General features: G+C 37.4%; 1 protein-coding gene across 2 annotated transcripts in view; it reads left to right on the top strand.

The window, feature by feature from the left end:
• The window catches only part of PCMT1 (protein-L-isoaspartate (D-aspartate) O-methyltransferase), a gene marked incomplete at its 5' end in the record, with an annotated part of 35,170 nt that extends 15,441 nt beyond the window's left edge, over positions 1-19,729 (top strand). Inside the window, 5 exons of one of the 2 annotated variants that reach the window (XM_082305284.1) lie at positions 280-384; positions 3,805-3,925; positions 8,696-8,781; positions 10,319-10,535; positions 17,486-19,729. In XM_082305284.1, coding sequence (XP_082161410.1) covers positions 280-384; positions 3,805-3,925; positions 8,696-8,781; positions 10,319-10,498 — 492 coding nt within the window. In that variant the 3' untranslated portion in view covers positions 10,499-10,535; positions 17,486-19,729. The remainder of the gene's footprint in view (positions 1-279; positions 385-3,804; positions 3,926-8,695; positions 8,782-10,318; positions 10,536-17,485) is intronic. The other variant, XM_082305283.1, reaches the window with a different exon arrangement.
• Positions 19,730-20,762: the final 1,033 nt, after the last annotated feature.

The raw sequence follows: 20,762 nt of genomic DNA on the forward strand, positions 1-20,762 counted from the left end.
CTTGAATGGTCAGATGAGTTTTTCTCTCTCTCTCTCCCCCCTCTCTCTCTCCCTCCCCCCGCCTCCCCCTTCCCCCCAATTTGTTGAAGTCAATGAAATAGCAATGATTATATCATGTAGTTAACTCCTGCCCCCTTTTTTGTAACAGAAAATAATTCTGAAATTTCTTACTCAAATCCTCAGTGCATTGCCCAAAATCACTGAAGAAATGAACATATATTGGGTAAAATAGACACTTAAAATATTTTTAAGTTTTCTGTCTCTGTCTCCTTCTCTTAGCATGCCTATGCTCTTGAACTTCTGTCTGATCAGTTACATGAAGGAGCCAAAGCACTTGATGTAGGATCTGGAAGTGGAATCCTTACAGCCTGCTTTTCGCGAATGGTGAGATACTTAGTTTAATCACTTGACCATCAGAACTGCTTGAACTGCAGCATAACTCTGCGTTAAAGGCGGGGCGGGGGAAGCAGCCTTCATACAGTGGACTGATGTAGATTATACAGAAAATGATTTACTCTCCTGGGTGTGATTAGTACCCATTTCTTACCCTAGCTGACACTAGATGGTTGAATTAAAGGGTCCAGTAAATCGTGTGGTGGTGAAGAAACTGCCTAGAAGGGAAGCTGTTTTTCTTGATTACATTTTATTGGTTGCTTTACAGCAAGGAGGAAGGAGATGTTTGTCTTGTTGAGCCCAGTTTTTACATTCTCTTGTGTGGCTATGACTGTTCTCATTGTGATCAATTGTCATGTCTTACTGCTATGATGAGAGCTTAGTGAGACCTAAAAGAATCCTATTTCCATAGGAAAATGTATGTATATAAATTGTCTTTTAATTTAATCTCTTTTTTTTCTTGTTACTATATTGTGTGAGCATCAGTACAAGTATCAATTTAATCTTTTCTAAGTTGGATATTAATTTATATTCTTTTTACATCTTTTCCAAGTAACTTAATCTCTGGACAGTTCAACCTATATGTAAGGAACTCTCTGTGGTTCCACCCTATCTTGCATCAGGAAATAAAGATGAAAAAATGTGTTTTATGATGGCTAGTAACTACAGTACTGTTAGACTAATTTATGTAGTGGAATGTAATCAGTTCTTCCTTCTCCATTCCAGGACTTGATCATTGCTTTATAACTAGCAGAGGCCTTCATTAAAATGCCAACGAGATTTTTTTTTTTCTTGTCTTTGTGAGAAGTTAATTTGGAATATGGTGATGCATATGATAAATTCTCATATGGGTTTTTTCGCTACTTAGTTTTCTGTTTTCAAGCACTGATCTGCTAGAGTCAGCGATCGCTTCTGGTTTCCTGTGTTAAGAATGAGATAAGAATGTTTAGGACTGGGCAATGCACTAGCAAAAGTATTTAGGTTTTTTTTAAGTGCTAGCTGTCATATTTAAGAAGAAAAAAATTGTAGTTGAAATAAGTTAACCAAGCTGCAGTTCAGAGGAAATCTTAAATGTCACTTATTCAACTTTCTACCTATTTTTGGTCTAACTTTGTAGTCAATGATCAAGTGTTAGTAGCATGCATGGGAACTCCAGTCCTGCAAGTGTTAAAACTTTTGTCAAAGTTACATGTATTTCTCACTAAAAAGTTATGAATGCATAGAGGAATAGCCATTTTAGATAAGACCTGTGATAAGATGTGGTTGTGCACTTTTTTCTTTTAAAGCAGCTATGTAAGAATAGCTGAAAACATCTGCAGAGAAGTCAGAATTACCACAGAAAGGAAATCTCTTTCCAATTTTGCCGAAGTTAATCACACAATCTTTTTATTGCCATATGAATGTCACGTTCCTCTTCTGAATCCTCCTTGGTGGTATGCTGTGGAATGTCTTACAGACACGTGTTTTGTGAAATGTTAGATAAATGCTTTTGTTCTGTTTGATAGCATTATTACTGTGCAATACAGATCTGGCTTCATCCACTTGAATGAATGTAGATAAGACAATAAGTACTGCTCTGACTTTCTTTCTCTGTAAAGTTCTTTCTAACAGTAACAAAAGCTTGAAAGAAGTGTATTATAGGGAATGATGGTAAAGTGTTTTGCTATCAAAATTCAATTGAGGATGTGCTAACTGGATCATGTGGATGTTGCTTCTCAGTCTACTTGATCTAGAGTGAATAGCTCACATTGGCAGCACAAGTACCTGAGTGCACATTGATGTCGTGACGGCTTTACTCCTACAATGATAATCTAATTTGTGGTACTTCTGGGAAAGCTTTATGTTTACTTAGACTAGTAAAGCATCTTCAAGACTTTTGTTTGCGTTTTCATGTTAAATTGCTGTGATAAAGTTATCTACATAGCATATAAACTTAAACAAGTTTATTCACTTTTAAAGGTTGCTGGCAAATTAAATTAATTGTAGTTTTCATCCTGTAAGTACTGGAATTATAAAAACAGTGGGGTATATTTTTGTTCCAGACAGACCATGGAAATCCCCAAAATTGTGCCATTTTGCTATTGTCTCAATTGCACACACTTCAAAGTTCCAGGGTAATAGAGGTAATTGATGAGGACTCAGAAATAGCATAATGGACTGTGACATGGAGCAGGAGGTTCTCTTACTTTATATCGGGCTATTTCATGCTATGACCATTTTGCTAAATTTTAATTTCTGTGACGTTACCCTTTGGACTATGCTGGATCTTTTGTCAGCTTCTGATACAACTGACTGCCAGGCATTCATCCAAATAGTAGCCTGGGGCTGTCATGGCGAAAACTTGCCATGTGCCTTACTCTGTTTCAAAGGCTAGGCTGGTGGTCTTCCACTTGAAAAAGAAGAGATAACACTGCTCTTTGGGTGTGTTTTAGCACAGGACTTGTCCATAATAAAACAGGAAAAAAAAAAATCACTGATATCGATAACCAGTTATTAATTTTCCATGTCTTAGCAACATTGAAATGTAAGATACAGAAACATAACTAAAGCATTCCAATGTGTCCAAAGACAAAGTTGTATGACAACATGGGCTGCTAGGACATACTCTGCCATTGTGTACTTTGAGCTGGATCCTGTTAAAAATGGTCAGATTTTAAGATTTGGATTCTTTCTCCAAAATTTGAATATTTTTTCTGGAATAAAGACACAATTCCAGAAGAAATACCTGTAATGGAGAAGTTTTTGTTAATAGGCCTTTTTCCCCCTCAGAATACATGGGTCTTTTGTGACCTTTTGTGAGTGATGAGCTCTCAAAAGTTCCACTCTTCCTGTGGAAGAGAGCTGTAAATCTGAAAGTAGATTCATGTATGCAAGGGTAGGTGGAAGGTAGTTTGTTCCTGACTGTTAATTGCTGCATTTGCTTCTGAAAGAACAGGACTCTTGAGGTAACTTAGAACAAAATGCATGACTTACTATTTTCCTTGAAGTAAAGTCTTCTCTAGAAAAACCTTAATCTTTAAGTTTATTCAGCATGAAAGGAGATTAGTTCTAGTCTTTGTCCTTGAAGTTGTTACTTTCTATTGCAGGTAATGCAAACACTCATGATCAAATTTAACTTCTAAAAATTCAAAGAAGAAATCTCGACTGATAGTATAACTTAATTGAATCACATCTCAAAAAGATGACTAGAACAAGCATTCATAAGACTGTACTGACAAACTTTAATTACCAGTTGCTTCTAGCAGTCAGGATGTGTCATTCTAAGCAGTAGTTTTAATAACATTGGGAAAATATACTACCACTTTACTGTTTTTGTTTTTATTTGAGAAATGGGCTAAGGACATAGAAATACTCGTACTATAAATAAATAAAAACTAGCAGAAATTATTCAACTGTATATTTTTATTCCAGGTTGGTCCCAAAGGACAAGTTGTAGGAATTGATCATATCAAAGAACTAGTAGATGACTCAATAAATAATGTCAAAAAAGATGATCCCACATTGCTGTCTTCAGGAAGAGTGAAACTGATTGGTGAGCATCAGACTGATATACTTACTAATTAAACTGATATTCTTTCTAGCAGCTGGTTGAAACTGACTGGAATTGGATGTGATTAAAAATTCCAATTTAAGAAGTCAAACCAAAGAAAGAAGAGCCAAATGAAAATTTAAAAATCCAAGTCATCTTTAGGCCTTTGGAAAATATCATCTTCATACAGTTTTGAGAGTATGACTTCTGGAAATCTTAAAGAATATGTAGTCATTCTGTTAGAGAATCTTAACAGAAGTGTTTTCCAGTGAAAATACTTTACATGATGAAGGTCTGACATGTTAAATTTGCTATTTAAAATTGGGTTTCAATGCACAACTTTTCTTGAATAAATGTACTGCCATCTGAGTGTTTTAACAAAGTCTTCATACTTCTGATATAGTAATTGAGAAAGCTGCACACAAAGAGTCGAGTGGAAAAAGTACTAGATTGGCAGTATGCATCACTGAAGTTTGTTTCACTTGTTTTTAAAAAAACCAGTGTTTGTGTGTTAGGGAAGTGATTAAATGACATCAAACTCCTTTAACTCAGAGTTACTGAGAGGAAATAATGCTAAAATTATACAAGGACAGTGAATTCTTTTAAATAATAATTATTTGACTAAAAAGAAAAACTTTTTTTTTGTTTGTTTGTTTTTTTGTTTTTAGAAGATGCAGAGCTGGCAGGAGGAAAGCATTCCCTTCATTATCATTCTGTTTGTTAGGTTTAAAAAGAAGTTGAAGGTCTGGATTATTTTGAGTTTTTTTCCAAAAGCGCTTGGAAAAATGATTATTATGTGATGTTTGGCTCTTGCCTTAATTATCATTTTGATTCTTGGTCTTTTTTTTTAAAGGAGGGACTTTTCTAAATCTTTTTTTAAATAAGCCAATCAACACAAGTACTTGTACATGTGTATAAAATGCAGAGTCCCTCACTGAAAACACTTACGCCTTAAACTCTCTTGGAAAAGAAATTATAGTGAGACTATTGGGGCTGGAGAGGAGGAATGGGGGGATAATTTTCATTGTTGCTGTACAAGAGCAATTTGGACTTACGCTTCTGGTTATACCTGAAACAAACTCTGATGCTCTTGGGAGTCTAGAATTCTAAGTAAACACGATCATCTATATTATGTTTGACTGTAGCAGGATGACTAAGATACTTCTGAATAGTTCTGTTGTGAGGTACATTTTAAAAAAAATAGAGATGGATTAGTAGCACTTTTGTGAATTAGGTGAAGAACAATGTTGCAACTGTGCTGGATTCCTGGGAGCTCTTTGATGTGGAGCTAGAATCCAGACAGAGCTGTTTTTTAAAAGAAACAAAAAAACCTCAAACAGCCCCCTGTCCCCAAACACACAAACAAAAAAACCCTGAAAACCCAGGGCTGATTGGTGATGGGAATGGTATGAATTAAGACTAGGTAAGTCAGTTACTGGCTTTTGACAAATATGCTTCAAACATTCTCCATTGCTTTGTCACACCTCAGATACGCCATAACTGCATTTCAGAAGCATCAGCATTATTTTGGGGTGTCTCAGTAATAGAATTGCACTGAGAACTCGGGAATAGGTATACTTAGGGTATATCTGTATTAGTTTGTGGGGTTTGGGCTTTTTTTTGGTGTGGTTTGTTTTGTGTTCTGTTTTTTCTTAAAATCAGGAGGGTGCCTTTGAGGTGAATCTCTCAACTGCTTCCACTTACCACATTTTGGCTCATGTGAGAGTAGTCCTGGAGAGCACAAACTTTGATTCCTTTTGAATGAAATTAGACTGGATTATGTGCTCTGAGAAGCAACCAAATATGTTTGATATGTTAATGGATATTAAGCCAATAAGACTAGAACTAGACCAGAGCGATCGTTCTGAAATGCGTATGTTGCATGGACATCAGGTTCTCAGCAAAAACTGTTCTGCCCTACAGATCTGCTTCTATTGTACAGCACTATTTGCTGATGCAGACATAGCTAGAGGGAATGAGGGTATTATAACCACAGTGCAGTAGTTTTCTTCTGTTTCTGTGCTCATGCTACAACTCTGTGTGAAACAGGTCTGTGTAGAGACACTGAAGGCTTGAGTTCCATGATCAGCAGATGAGGTCTAGGGTCAAAAACAAGCTAAAAAATCCTTTTATGTCAGAAAGTCCTGACACTGCTTCCCCCCTTATCACTACCCATCACTCACCACTGTGATTACTTCATTAACAGGCTGCATGTAACTGGAGATCTCAGTAGGATGGGTGATGTTATTCAGCATGTAAGCACAAGCTCAAAACTTGGGCTGCTGTTTCCCCTTGGACATTGAATAATGTAATAATTTGTATCACATTGAATATATGAATGCTGACTTAACTTTTTTTTTTTTACCTTCTGGATCTCTGAAAGTATGTTCCCATTATGGGTGGATATATACCTGCCTGCTGTAGCCAGGAGAATTTTTGTGGGTGTTAAAAGGGAAGAGCCATGCTGTGCTTGATGTATATAAAGGAGCATGATTTTGTGTGTGCGTGTGTGTGCTGATTCTGAAGATGGTAGCTTTGGTTTGGACTATTGATTCTAAGAGCAAATAGTTAGATGTTCTGGGTCCTTTTTACCACTGTCAGTGAAGTGATAAGATGTGCAGAAGACACGTTCAGACTTCTCTGGACAGCACACGAGGTGCATTTAAGTCTTGGAATACATGCGTTCTTCAGAAGACAACTTAGCAGTTTCTTTCACAGCTGTTTCTGCAACTTAGCAATCTCTTCTGCTTTTGCCAGCTGTACTGGAGATCACTGCTTCTAATGCCTACTGCTGCATCTTAGGGAATGAGGGTTTGTCTCCCTGTGTAACTAACAACATGCAAAGCAATATCTGTACGTTTGAGCTAAAGAAGTCTTTCTCCATTGCCTTCTCTGATGGAACAGTGGCTTGATGCAGTAACACAGCACTACTTCCTCTTTAGAGGAGGTGTACACTGCTACTAAGCAAATACAAATTACATACTTAACTGAATTGAAGTGGTTGTTCCAAGAGAACCCACTCTGGCAGAGTCAGAGAGATTAAGCCCTGGAAGTACTGGAACTTTCATCCTCATTACTGGCCACAGTAATAAAAGCTGACTTGGTGGAATTGGTATTGATAGGCATGAGTTCTCTTGAAGCATTGGTAGTTCTTGCTTGGCAGCTTCTGCCTGTGGCCATTGGTTGGAGCTTGTGCTGGTCAGAATTGATGATACAAGAAAATAAGTCACTGAGCTTTAAAGGGCTTCTCAGCTACTAGTGAAATATGCTCTCTTCTTATAGTCCTTAAGCTTTGGGTGTAGAAGGTCCTTGCAGGGTCTTGTTTCAGGACCTAATATGAAAGATGACAAACTCCCCAATTTTAATCATTTCAAGGAGCTGTCCAGATCTTCCTATACACTCTTGGATACTTAAGGGTATTGTTACTGTGGCCCTCCCTATCACTGAGGTCAAAATGAAACCTCCTATGGCTACCATGTATTCTTCCTGCCTTGTGAGTTGTTGGAAGGTAAAAAGTTCACAAATTTTCAGCCTATGGCAGGGGCTTGGAACTTCTTTTTACTCATTCAGCCTTTTAATTAACCTGTGATAATAGTGATTGGACAGGAATCAAAGCTCAGTCTGAAGACAGGAAACCCAAACAACTACTTCTGCTGAGCAGAGGACTATGGTTCATTAGCCTCCTTGCTTTTTCTTCTTGACTGATTACGGGGACTTCGGCACTCGTTGAGTGTGAATTTATGGATGGTTTAGCCTCATTTTACTACTTCTGTTCCTAAATAACTCCAGAGACAGCTTGCCTATCTTGCTCTAAATTTCCCGTTGGTTTCCTGTAAGTACTGTGGATACCACATTCACATAATTTTCTTTCAAAACTTAACTCAGGGTCTAGTTTAGTTTGCCACATTTCAGTGGCTTAAAAAACCCAATCTGTTCCCCTTTCATCATGCATAACTGAGATGGTATGAGACATCTGTGATAGGGTGCTTCTCCATGAGTTATCCACCAAAGCTGAAGCTGTATCGGCAGCCCTCTGAGTAACTTAATTACTCCTAACATCTTCCAAGCAGCCACCTGGAGCTTTAGCCACAGGTCTGACCTGGCTACCCATGTTAGTCCAGCAATTGTCTGCAGGAAGGGTAGTGAGACCCATCTTCTGGCAAAGGGGGACGCGTGGGGATTAGCGTGGTACTGCATTAATGTGTGAATGTAGGTGTGGACTTTCGTTCCAACCCGTAGTGCAGTTATAGATGCATAGTCCATGTGAATACTTGCTTTGTCTTTTCCTTACCTTTGGAGTCTACTAATATGTGCTTCTGAGATTTAATGCTTTAGACTTATGATTTGCGTTATATTTAGGAATGGTGCGTTTGAAGGCAAGGCAAAGTAAAAGCCTATGTTCTAAGAGGGTAAATGAGGGGAAAAGTCACCTGCATTGGAATGGTGGGGCATGTAAATACTTACGTGGTCCACCCAGAAAAGATACTTGTCTCCAAGAACTTTTGTTATAAATCCATGCTTTCTAACTTCAGGTGCTTCAGTAATATTTCATATCTTTTATAAGTGTGTGTGTATGTACATATGAGGGTGTTTTGTTGCATCTATTTTACAATTGTGTTAATATTTTTAAACTGACTTCATCATGTTATTAGCGCTCAGCAGAATTTTAGTTGAAATCTGAGCATAGCCTTTTATCTACCTATAGATATGGCAGATCAGCTGTTTTCTCCACTCCTTTTGAAAACATTAAAAAAAGAAAGTGTTTTCTTGCAGTGGGAGATGGAAGAATGGGATATGCAGAAGAAGCTCCCTATGATGCGATTCATGTAGGAGCTGCAGCACCAGTTGTGCCCCAAGCAGTAAGCCTTTATGTTTTATGTGTGTGATTCGGTAATCTCTTAGCTGTAAAGAACATTTTATGTACGTATATACATAAAATACTTGGTAGACTTGCACTGCTGGGAGTATCAGTGGGCAGGGTGGTATTACTGTATGGTGTGGTTTTTTTGTTTCTGTTATAATTGGGCTTCCTGTTGGTTTGCAAAAGCTGTATGTTGTAATAACTCTTCTCTAAATAAACATATTTTAAAATGGTTTGTGCACAACCCTCTATTACAACAATGAACTTGAGCATTTTATTTAATAAATTAATTTGCTTTTATCAAACATTGAATTACAAAATTTAAGTATTTGTTTCCCAGGGTCCAAGGCATTGATCCTGTTGGAAAAATACAGACAATGCCATGCGTTCGTAGCTTTCAGAGTGGGTACTAGGCAGCTCTTACAAGAGAAGCTGAAGAGTAACTAGGGACTTTAGAGTGTGCATACATGAAGTCCATTCCTGCAGATAAATTTTTTTTTCTCTTCCTTTCATCAGGTGAATGGGAATATATAGCATGATTTTAATATGCTAGATACCAGTTAAGTTTCTTTAAATCTGAATTTTAGTGAGGGGTAGTGAAGGACTGGAGGTTTGAGGTGCTATAGACAGGTTAGACATTTCCAGACGTTGGCCATTGTTTTATTTTTTTGTTTTATTTTGGGGTGGGGGTGTGTGTGGGTGTTCCAAGCAAAGTGTTGACAGATGTCAATTAAAAAGGTAATTTAAAGCTTATTAGTGAATGAAACAGTGCTTAATTATAACTTCTGTTAGTAAGGGATTAAGATTTTTTTCATGGTGTCTGGGAAGTACTGAATTTTCCTTGAGACTACTGTGATTAGCTGCCTTCTTTAATTATGAAAGCAAAAAAAAAAAAAAAAAATCCAAGCATTTCTCTCACGTACTCTGTTACTTGTCACTTACCTTAGTCATATTCATATATTTTAGACTAGTTTCATAAAATGCTGTTCCATTCACAGAATGAAAGAGGAGCTGTTGGGTAGTGAGTGTATTGTAGACAACTTAAAATTATTCCAGAAAGATAAAAAAAAAAAAAGTCACAAATCTCAAATCTTATTCTGGGGGCTTAAGGGGAGATCAGTTACCCCAAAAATGTTAGACAATGGGCCTGTACTGATGCACAGTAAGTATCAAACAGTTAAAACTGGCAGTTTAAAAAGATAGAATCTACTGTAAAAATAATTTGATTTACGTATTTTTCCCCTCTTATGTAGAAGCTAAAACTGCAGCCAACCCAGTGAATCCAATTACTATTTTACTGTGTTTTGGAATTATATGAAATTATTGTGAATGTTTCTGTCATACCAGTTGTTTACCATGTTATTGTGATACTCTCATTTTCAGTGCTTTTTCTATTTTTCCTAATTGAAGTAGTTATCTACTGCATAATAGCAGATAGATAAATTGTGGCAAAGCTATTAATCTAATGTAAGAAACTTTGGATCCAGCTTCTCTGAAGTGGCTGGTTACATTCTAATTTCTGTGTTGTGTTCTAGCTTATAGATCAGTTAAAACCTGGCGGAAGATTGATATTACCAGTTGGTCCTGCAGGGGGAAACCAGATGCTCGAACAGTATGACAAACTAGAAGATGGCAGTGTCAAAATGAAGCCTCTGATGGGAGTGATATATGTGCCTTTAACAGATAAAGAGAAGCAGTGGTCCAGGTGGAAGTGATTTTCTGTTCCGCTTACTTCTTCCACACACATGCAAGGTGAAAGGGTGTGAATTTTAAGCAGATAGACTGCAAGGCCTGCCTTTGTTGCTGTCATTGCTTTCTGCTCCTCCATACCATGAAAAGTGACTCAATCTGCATTTCTACATCACCAAAAGGAGGTTATGCTAAGTTTGAGTTAATTTAAAAGCAGAAGAAAAATATTGCATGGGTTGCACTTTGTCTCTTTTGGATATGTTTTCTTTAGATTTTGGTGTGTTGAAGTTTCTTATTTGTTGTTTTGAACACCGTGTTTTCTAAATTTAAAATGACCTTTTCATGAACTTTTTATGACTAGCTTGCCCAGTAATTAGGGTAAAGTGTAAAATACTACTTAAGAATAAATATTGTTTTGTCCTGTAAGTTAGTGGTAATTGGATGTTCATTTTTTATTTTTCTGAAATGTCACAAATGAAGAAAAACCTTTGTAAAATCCTTTTGGGGGAAATATAGATAATCTTGTGAGGACTTTTCCTTCAGCCTCCCAAGTAGCAGAAAGTGGAGGAGGTAATCCCTTCTTCCCTAAAGTATAAATGTAGTTGAGTAGTGTTCAGAAAACTTTCTCAGACATTATTAAAAGTCTGTCATGTGTCTCTGATGGGGATGTATTTGTGTTTGCCAACACAGGAAACTCTAAAGGCCTTTCTAGAGCTAGTAAACCTTCCAATTTGCTGAATTGAGTGGCCAGTAACATAGACATAACACAGCTGTCAGCTTAAACTGTGCTAGGCATTCGTATGGGAATGAACAAAGCAGCAGTCCTGTTTTGCTTCCTGGCAGAAAACGCTTGTGAATGTATTATCTGCATTAATGAAGTGCATAGATGTGTACTGAGTTCTGAAAACAACTTTTGAGCTTTATAACTCCTAAATTTAGATTTTTGGGGTTTTTTCCCTTGATATTTTGGAGTATAGCCTGTGATTTGGATACATGAATACTTAGAGTTTAAGCTATCAAAATGTTCATAAAAAGTACAAATAAAGCAGTTTGCATTACTGCTGCCTACTGAAACCTCATTTCAGCGTTTCTTGGATTACTGTATAGCCACCATGTACAAATTACTCTTAGAACAGCTTTAATGAGTTACTGCTTAGTTCAAAGCTTGGGAAGCATGCTCACTATTCATGTTTTGTATTTGTTATGCAAATTAATACTTTGGCCTCGAATATTGCCAGTATTCCCTCAGCATGGTACTTGGGGGTTTCCTGCCTCTTGTAAGGCTTTGGAAGTCTTGCTTTGTGGTCGGTTTCCTCCTCTGGCAAATGTGGTGGACTTTATTCGTTTGGAGTCCATGCTCTGCTTACTCCAGAAAAGAGAAGTATTCTTCTTAAGCCTTCCTTTTTCCAGAGAGGTTTCATAGATTTTTCTGCATTTTCACCTGATCTGCTTATAGTAGCAGTTGTGTTTTTTCATAGCAGCAACATATGTTCTTATAAATTAAGTTTTTATTTATTGTTTATTGAAGGGTTTCTGGAATGACAGTGGTTATCCTTTGCTGCTGGTGAAGGTGGTGTAGTGTATTAAGGACTAGAATTCTAAGGTCTTTGCATCTCTTCTGAGCAGTTTTGTACTCCGTTTTCTCTGCTAGCTCAGGAAGAAGTAATAGATTGTCTTTGGGCCTTCTTTGATCATGAGTATTGGGGGATTCTTTTCCCCAGACTTTCTTACCAATTCCTGTTCTTTTCTGAAATACTTCTTGATTTTATTTATTTTTAATTTAAGTGTTAAGAATGTACATTGGTGTTATCAGAAAAGGTAAGTGCTTAGCCTGAAAGGCTTGATCACTACAGTGGTACAGAGGCTTTTTCTTGTTATCTACATTTAAATTTGGTTCAGACTTGGAAATCTCTGTTAAAGGAAATCTCAGAAGTCCACTTCTTGTGATGTTTGTTTTTTCTTTAATTGTCCTTTTTGTGATCTGAAGAAAATTCCTATACCCTTCTCAAGGATAACTGCCAGTGCACTGCTGACCTTACAGGAGGTCACAACTGTCTTTTTTGTTGGTTTTCCTTATTGGTGAGTTCCAAGTGTATGGTCAGCCAGCTGCTGCTAAGGAAACTCCTAATAGTAAATCAGTATCTGTTATCTATGCTAGCATCAAAGATGAAAGAGATATTTTTTTTCTGCACTTCCTAGATTTCAATTTACTTTTCCTAAATTGTTGACGACCTGTTAGCAGAGATCAATTAGAGACTCCTCTGAAAGAGCATTTTTAAGTCTTTCTGTAGTAAAGAGCTGTAGTGTGTCAGACTCTAGTTGTAAATCTAAAATTCATTGAACAGTCATCTTTTTTTAGAGTAGCTCAAAAATCCTGTGTGTTTAGCTTGTCATTCTTAGTTTACATTATGTTACGCAATTTCATTCCTAATGCAGGTAACTGTTTTATCATGTTAAGGATTGATGTCCCTTCACAAAATACGAGAAGATTCCTTGGATTTTGTTAAATTGGTGTTGTGGTGCTAAATAAAGAATCTTACTTTGTGAATATTGTTGGATTTCTTTAAATTTAGTCCATAATACTCTAGTCTGGGTTGAGCTGCAATAGTATTTTTAAGCTCCCAACATTAGTGAGAATCTTCTCAAATGTGTCTCCATGAGACATTTGGAAGTAGAATATGCACCGGAACCCTCTCTCTGGTACAAAATGAAATGCATTAGTGTACCTGAGCTCCAGCAGTTGGTGCTCACTTATGTGATTATGCTGGTAAGGATGTTTATCCTTTCACATAAAACTTCCCAATTATTAACTAGGTTTTTTTCTTGTTGATAAGTAGGGAGGATAGACGACCTCTTGTGCTGCACAGCTGAAAACACAGCTTATTGGCTACCTTATTGGCAGGTCTTGTGGAAATTAGGATCTCTCTGGTTTTACTTCTCTGCGAGAGTTCACTTACTACTTATATGGGGGGACAATTTAAAGAGAATAACAATGTAAGGAATGCTTAGCAATGAGTCTGTTGCAATCATGGATTATATTTCCAAACAGGCAGCTGTTTTAAAAAGTTAACAAATTTTTTTTTTTTAACTTAGAATACTACATTAGTAGAAATTATTTATAAATGTCATGCTAAATTCATATTTGCTGATAAAATACAAAATTATAATGACAGGATACCCTTTCTGAGCAAAAAATGCAGTGACTAGACTGGGGCTGTTACTCTATCCCATTTTCCTGTACATAAACCATGATTAAGGAACCTTTTGGAAAATGTATTTATTAGGAAATATTTTAATATGTTGCTGCTTAGAAACTCTTATTCAGTGTTTCAAATGCCCCTGACGAGTTAGTTGTCTAATTTCAATTGAAATTAACAGGAATTGTTTGCCTAGAATTCCTTTCGGCTATGCAGACTAATGATTATGGTTGAAGCTTTTTATTTTACTTTGGCAAAAAGAATCTCTGCACAAAATATTTTAGGTTAAATTTAAAATTTATATATTATGTAAAAATGCATGTGATGTAACTGATATAATAGGTTGCAGAGAAAATTCCTTTTCTTTGTCATTTTAACCTACTCTCTCAATTTGATGATTTATCATAGCAAATACTAAATATTTTATAACAGCACCGTTCCAGATTAAAATGCTATAAGTCCAAATATTGCATCTAGTTACCTTTAAAATTATAAAGGGAGAAATAATTGGCTGCTGAAACACTGAGTAGATACTGAAATTCAGAGTGTAGCCTAATATGAATTAGAAATACAGTGTCCATCATGACAGCATATTTTTCATAGATGAATGATGTATCAAAAAGGGACAGTCAAATGCTGCCTAATGACAAGAAAATTGAAGTGGATCAAAGAGAGTGAGTTACAGATTTCAGATAAATTTATAAATGCTCGTTCAAATATTTAGTTTGAATGCCTTCCACCAAAGAGGTGGAGACAGATTGCAAAACTTAATGACTTACCTGTATCCCAAACTTCTGTTATTTCTTATTGTTGATAAGATTTGTGATTTTTTTTTCCCCCCCCCCATAATGAACTCTGACATTTACCTGAAATGCTACCTATTAGATTTTTCTGAGAATGTTTCTTAGTTTGTTGTTGGATACTCCCAATCGGAAATGTGGAATATTCCTGTCTATGTTTTTGCTGCTAGGAAACCAAAATTTTTCAAACTTTCTTAAATTTATTTTTAGAATAGTAATTTTGAGCTAATGACTTCTGAAATTTGCTTTAACTTGAGCTTATAAAGTTGCTTTGATGCCTCAATTGACAATATTAGATGAGTGATGCCCTTGGTAGAATTCCAAGCGCCTGAGAAGGACTAGTGTGATCACTTAAAACCTAAATATATGTACTGCTTACTAAGCAGGAGCTACTAAGCAGATCGGAAGGAGTGCATATATGAAGGTGGAGGGAAATTACGTGAGTTGTGTAAGAATCACAGCAAATAGTCATGGCCAGAAAAAGGGAGAAAAATACAAATTAATTAGTAGCTCTTTCCTATGGCTCTAGAGGACAACAGGATGTTTTTAATGAGGGAACAGCCGTCGTCTTTTGAGTCTCCTTTTAAGCTCTGCAGCAGGATAGATCTTTTACCACTGGGAGGATAGGCAAGTATTCTGGTTTTTAGCAGTAGTTGAAACCTGGTAGATTTCAGAGCTTGGCAGCTTCTGATCCATCCAGCTGAAGTTCAGATCAACTGATGCTGTTTTGCAATGTGTGCTTAAGTCTGCAAGCTGTTCACGTTAGGTGGAAAGCTGAGAAGTGTAAGCAACCTGAAGATCTAAGGCTTTTCTGAAACTTTATAGGATATATATATATATAATCCAATAGTGCACTTATAAGCTCAGCTTCTCATAACAGTAGGAAATAAATGCTGCATAATTCTAACACATATATCATGGATTGTTTTGGGCTGGCATGCTGTTGTTAGATTAATGAGTAGTGAAGAGCAAGTAAAAAATCTCTTGAGGGAAGCTGATCCCCTTAATGCAGTAAATGTTCTAATAAACAGAATATTAAAATCTTTATTTTGAAAGTGACATCTAGGATAGAGTTAACTAACAGGAACATTATTATTTGGTCAGGAATAGCTTAAAGCAGTGCAAAATACTGACAATTAAAACATTGACATGTTAATATGACTTACATGAATTCTAAGTACAAATACCATTTTGTAAAAGAAAACACAAAAAACACTTAAATACATTAAGTGTGTTAGCAACGTTATGCAAAAACCTTGCCAATGTCTGTGGCTGGGTAAAATTCTCATGTTTAATAGTTTCAGAGTAAATACAGAATTTTTCTTAGGCTTACAATTTCTTGAGGATCTAGGTTGGGTTTAAGGGATTAAGAATTATTTGTCACAGTAAAAGGCCAGGCTTTTACAAAGCTATGAGAGTATATGGTAGGAATTGGGATGAAAATCACATCAGCAATTAGGCCTATGAGACTAAACCAGCAATAGCCGTGGTTGTTACTTACATGTGCTTTTTGAAGAGGTAAATATTAACTGATGATGCAGCTCCTGGAAGCATTAAGGATGAATGAAATACTTGTCCTAAATTCACCGGCACTGCATTTTAAACTGAGAATCAGATGTTAATTTATTTTTATCTGTTTAAAGTAAGCAAATACCCATTCTGTGAAATAGGCAAATATGGAGAACTTCCAAACCTTTGGCTACAAACAGATTTTTCTTCACCCCTGCCAAGATGTGGTGTTCTCCCATTTGCTTTTTTTCTGCTTTCTGTAATTACCGCAACACTGAAGCTGTATTAGTACTTGACTACTAGAAGGCAGTGCAAAGTGCAAAGAATGCAAATATTTATCACTAACAAATCACAAGGTTTGCATCCCAGCTGCATTAGGTAGCAAACTAGTCATTTAAGCACCAGTTGCAGCAGCCTTTTCAGTTGCTTTTAAAATGTTTTGCACGCTGTCATTCCATGCTATGTGATTCTTGAAGGATAATGCCTTTGTAACTTTAAAGCTTTTGCTTGTGTGCATGTAGCACTGTATTTTTGTGGGTTAGTTTGCATGATAGCTGGAAATACTATCGTGTATTGAGCCAGCAATCACAGTAGTGAAGTCTTTCTTAATTCAGACAGTGTTTGCTGTGGCTAATGAGGGAGGTGCACCTGCTAAAAGAAAAATTGCAGCAAACTCATTGTGAGTTTATAGATTGTTTGTGCCTTGGGGCGGGGTGCGGAAGCAAACACTTCTGTTTCAATTTTCCAACATGCATAATGGCACAGTGCACAGCTTTCAGATTTGATGGACGTTTTGCATTAAAGTTAATGCTTTAGAAATATTTAAACAAATCACTAATATATGACAATTTCACTGTTGGAATATGGGTTCTGTGGGTTTCCTGTTTCAATGTGTATTAAATGTCCTGCAGGAACAAAAGCCTGCATTTTCTAGATTCCTCATAGTGATTTAGAGAGACCTCTTGATGCATCTTTTCTCCTGCCTGAATCTCCTTTTAACACGCACACGCCCCCCACCCCTTCCGTAACCTAGTCCCGATTTAGCATAGTTCCTTCAGGACGTGAGATTGTGTTCCGAGCTTTGTTGAGAGACTGCGGCTGAAGCTAAACTTGCCTTTCTGGCAGCTACAGATAATGTTTTTTTGCCAATACTCTGTCTAGTAAGTTGGCTTAGTTGCTTGCCAGTATGTAGCCAACAGAGTTTGGATGACAGGTAGCTGTGTAACTAGCTGTGTGCTGCGGGCGATGTTCATGAAAGCAAATGATCCGTTGTAAAATAGAGGGACCCATATTTCACAATACATCGCATAATAGCATGAGATGATATGGGATTGCTGTTGCCTTTCCTTTGCTTTTTTTTTTCTTTTTTCTTAAATGCTTGAAGAGACTTCTGAGGTTTTGCTGATGTGCTTGAGCACTTAAATGTAATCTGATTCAGTATCAAAACTTTTCAACTATGATTTCCAAGGGGAGGAGAAACATAACTGCATGTGTTTTCTTTCTACAGGGATGAATTGTAAAAGCTACATCATCTTGACCCAAACATAGTGTTACAGTGGACTGCTCATCTCCAGTTCTAAAAGCTTTTTGAAAACCAACAGCATTGCAGCTTGTTTTGGACTTCGTTATACTGTTGTTATCAGCATGGAAAAGCGTGGTGTTTGTTTTATTTTTTTAGATGCTCAAGGCAAATCTGATAAATGGTGGAAAGTTTTATGTGGGCACTGTTTTATTTAACATGCCTTTATTTTACTTTCATCTGTTCAAAGTGAATTTCTGCAAAACTGCAGATAAAGACCTATAGCTTGTGAACTCTAATTTTGATGGGGGTACTTGAACACTCACTTCTCTCAGCTCCTGTGTCCCTTGGTAAAACTGCTTCTGTGCACCTTACGACACTACATAGGTAATACCAGGTTTTCTGTGTTCAGATGTCTGCTAGATGCTACTAAAAGGAGATGAACTTCCTTTTTAAGCTTTTGACATGGTGTCATAGACTAGCATGTAGTAGATACAATCAGCTGCTTTATTACCTTAAAACCAGGCATTTGTATATATGAAACTTCAAGACGTCAGGGGTGGGTGGCCGCTCTTATCAAACGTTGCTGTTCAAGTTGGATATAACAGACATGATTTTCCCTTTCCTTCTAAAATTAATCAGTGGAGTCTTGAAATTCTGTTTTGGTTTATAGCTCACTACTGATGTGATGCACATGGATTTAACTCCGTAAATATGATGTAAGCTGTGTCCCAATCACTGAAGAGTTTATGCAATGCTGCTTTGCCAAATAAAGTTAAAAGCAAAAGGGGGGTTGTGTGCTTGCGTGGAAGATTAGGATCAGTATGTAGTAGACTACTGAGATATGGATTGCTAGATTCTTTATTTAAAAAAAAAAAAAAATCCACTTTGGTCTTGAAAGAACGTTGGTTTTGGCAAAGCCATTTGCTGTATTAGCATTCTCATTTTTCTAACTGGGCACCCAGGAAAAATTCTGGCTTTTTAGAAAGTGAATTCTTAATTGCTATACAAGGAAAACATGATATGTGCAGAAGGAATAACGAATCCTGGACTCCTAAGTAGAGATAGATATGCAATTCTTCTGTTTTCATATAGAAGCATAGTTGGAAGGCTGTAAACCTTTTTTCTGCCCCTGGTTTTCTGTTTCGGTACTGTAAAATGTCAACAGCAAATTGCAAAGCAGCACAGTAAGGTGAGCTGCTTTGGGCAAGGAGGGAAGTGTGTCTTGAGTCATCTTGTTCAGATTCAAGCAACCAGGAATTAAAGTAAACAGCATGTTATTGTTATTTTCTTTTTTAATGGTAAAAAGTATTATAGAATAAAAGAACTTGTATAAAACAACCCATAGTGATCACTGCAAAAATATATTTGACTTTTTGTGGTGGAACAGCAATAATTTTGTGATAGGATTAATCCCTGAAAGCATAAAGGTTAAAATGCAAAGGGCCTCTGAATATGAAAGAGGAACATTTTAAGTAAACTTCCTTTTGAAGGTCAGCCCCATCCTATTCCTGTGTAAAAGATATGTATTGATTTATTTAGATGTTTGGAAGTTAATGTACCACCTCCTGATCTGACTGCAGCCTGGGAGCACATGCACAAAGATTAAACTTAAAAAGAATTAATATAGCCTGTATTCTAGAAAATACAATTCAGAAAAACCCACTTGCGTCTGACAAATTTGTACTAACCCACAATCAACTGTGAATCTAGTTCGTGGTGTTGAAGTGAAATATCTTAAATGATGCATGCTAATGTTCAACCTTTTGGTCACTGTATCATTCAATTTGAGTTCAGCTTTATTTACATCTTCTCACTAATTTAATCAGTTAAATGAAAGATATGAGCTCGACTGTATCCAAATTCTTGTCTCTGGACACAGTGTAATAAGCTAGCCTAACTTGGAAGAGGTGATAAAGCTGAGACCCGGCGACAACTTTTTTGGGGAGAACCACTTCAGGAGGTGTAAGACTTCAGGGACCAAGGCTGTTGGGATTAGTGCACCCGTTCCACTGAAGGGGCTGGTGATAGTCAAGGTACTCGGACAGAAAGGAGTCTCCAGGAGTAGCATTTAGGAATTGGAAAATGAAAACCCCTCCACGATGGAGCAATGGTTCCGAAGTAAAAACTTCTTGGAGAAGAGGACAAGTTGAAATGCAGAAGATTTGAAGAGCTTGAATAAATGCTGTGTGAACTGTCTGGATTGCTACTTTGCCAAATAAAACAAATTGAGAGGAAGCTGTATCTCGGTGTCTGGTTTTGTTTGTTTGTTTTTAATCTTCACAGGACTTCACATGTCCAAAAAGAAAGCAAGCATGTATAAAAACAGTGGTTTACTAAATGACCAGAACGATGTCTGTTCTCAGTTAATTAACGTGTTGCAGCATATGGCAGTAGTTACCAGGCCTGGTAATACCATATGGAATATAACTGGAGTTTTACTTGGCTGTTTGGAATTTCTTTTAGTTCACGTCTGTGTGTTTTGGGGGACCGGCTGCACGCGCAGTGTATGAATTCTGCCTGCCGCCTGAGGTTGAATCCAGCTGGCTAGGAGTGTGTGGTCTGCCACTTGCGAGGATCAAAGTTTATCTTTTTGTAAGTGGTGCAGTGATGTTTCGCTGGGTTGTCATGATCACCTCTAAGCCAGAGCGACTTGGGAGAACAGCTTGGCTGAACAAGCGACAGTCACTCGTCCGCTTGTTTCCAGGGGTCAGGCAGCAGCAGACCTCCAGAGTCTGCGCAGAGGAGCCAAGAGCCCGTACCTGTATCTTGAAAACCCACAGACAGCTGTGGGTGCTGCACAGAGAAGAGCAGTTTGCTGTGCCGTACGGATGCTTTCTGTTTACGTAGCAGGAATTGCCTGTTTATTCACTATTTCCATTCAAACTAGCCAGCTAACTTGAGGGCATAGAGACCATTACACATTTCTTTTTTTTTTTTTTTTTTTTTTTTCTTTTGTTGGAGGGGAACTAGTGCACAGAGGGTGTGCGCCAGCGCTGCTGGTCGAGGCCACCGGGATGATTCCCGAAATGTTTTGTAGTCAGCAGGCTGGAAATGGGCACTAGCGCCTGGGGCGGGGGGCTGTGTGCGGTCGGCTCTGGAGCGCCCAGCTGGCAGCAGTTCTCTCTGCGTGCGCAGAGTTTTTGTGACCGGGTGACAAGCTCCAGGGTTTTCGAGTGTGGAGGCACTGTGGAATTAACCATCAGCACAAAGAGGTGAACTAAAATGCCCCGAGGAAAACTCTGAACTAACGTCGTCGTTCCCG

Source organism: Platalea leucorodia, assembly GCF_965183815.1.
Source record: "Platalea leucorodia genome assembly, chromosome: 3".
Classification (NCBI taxonomy): domain Eukaryota; kingdom Metazoa; phylum Chordata; class Aves; order Pelecaniformes; family Threskiornithidae; genus Platalea; species Platalea leucorodia.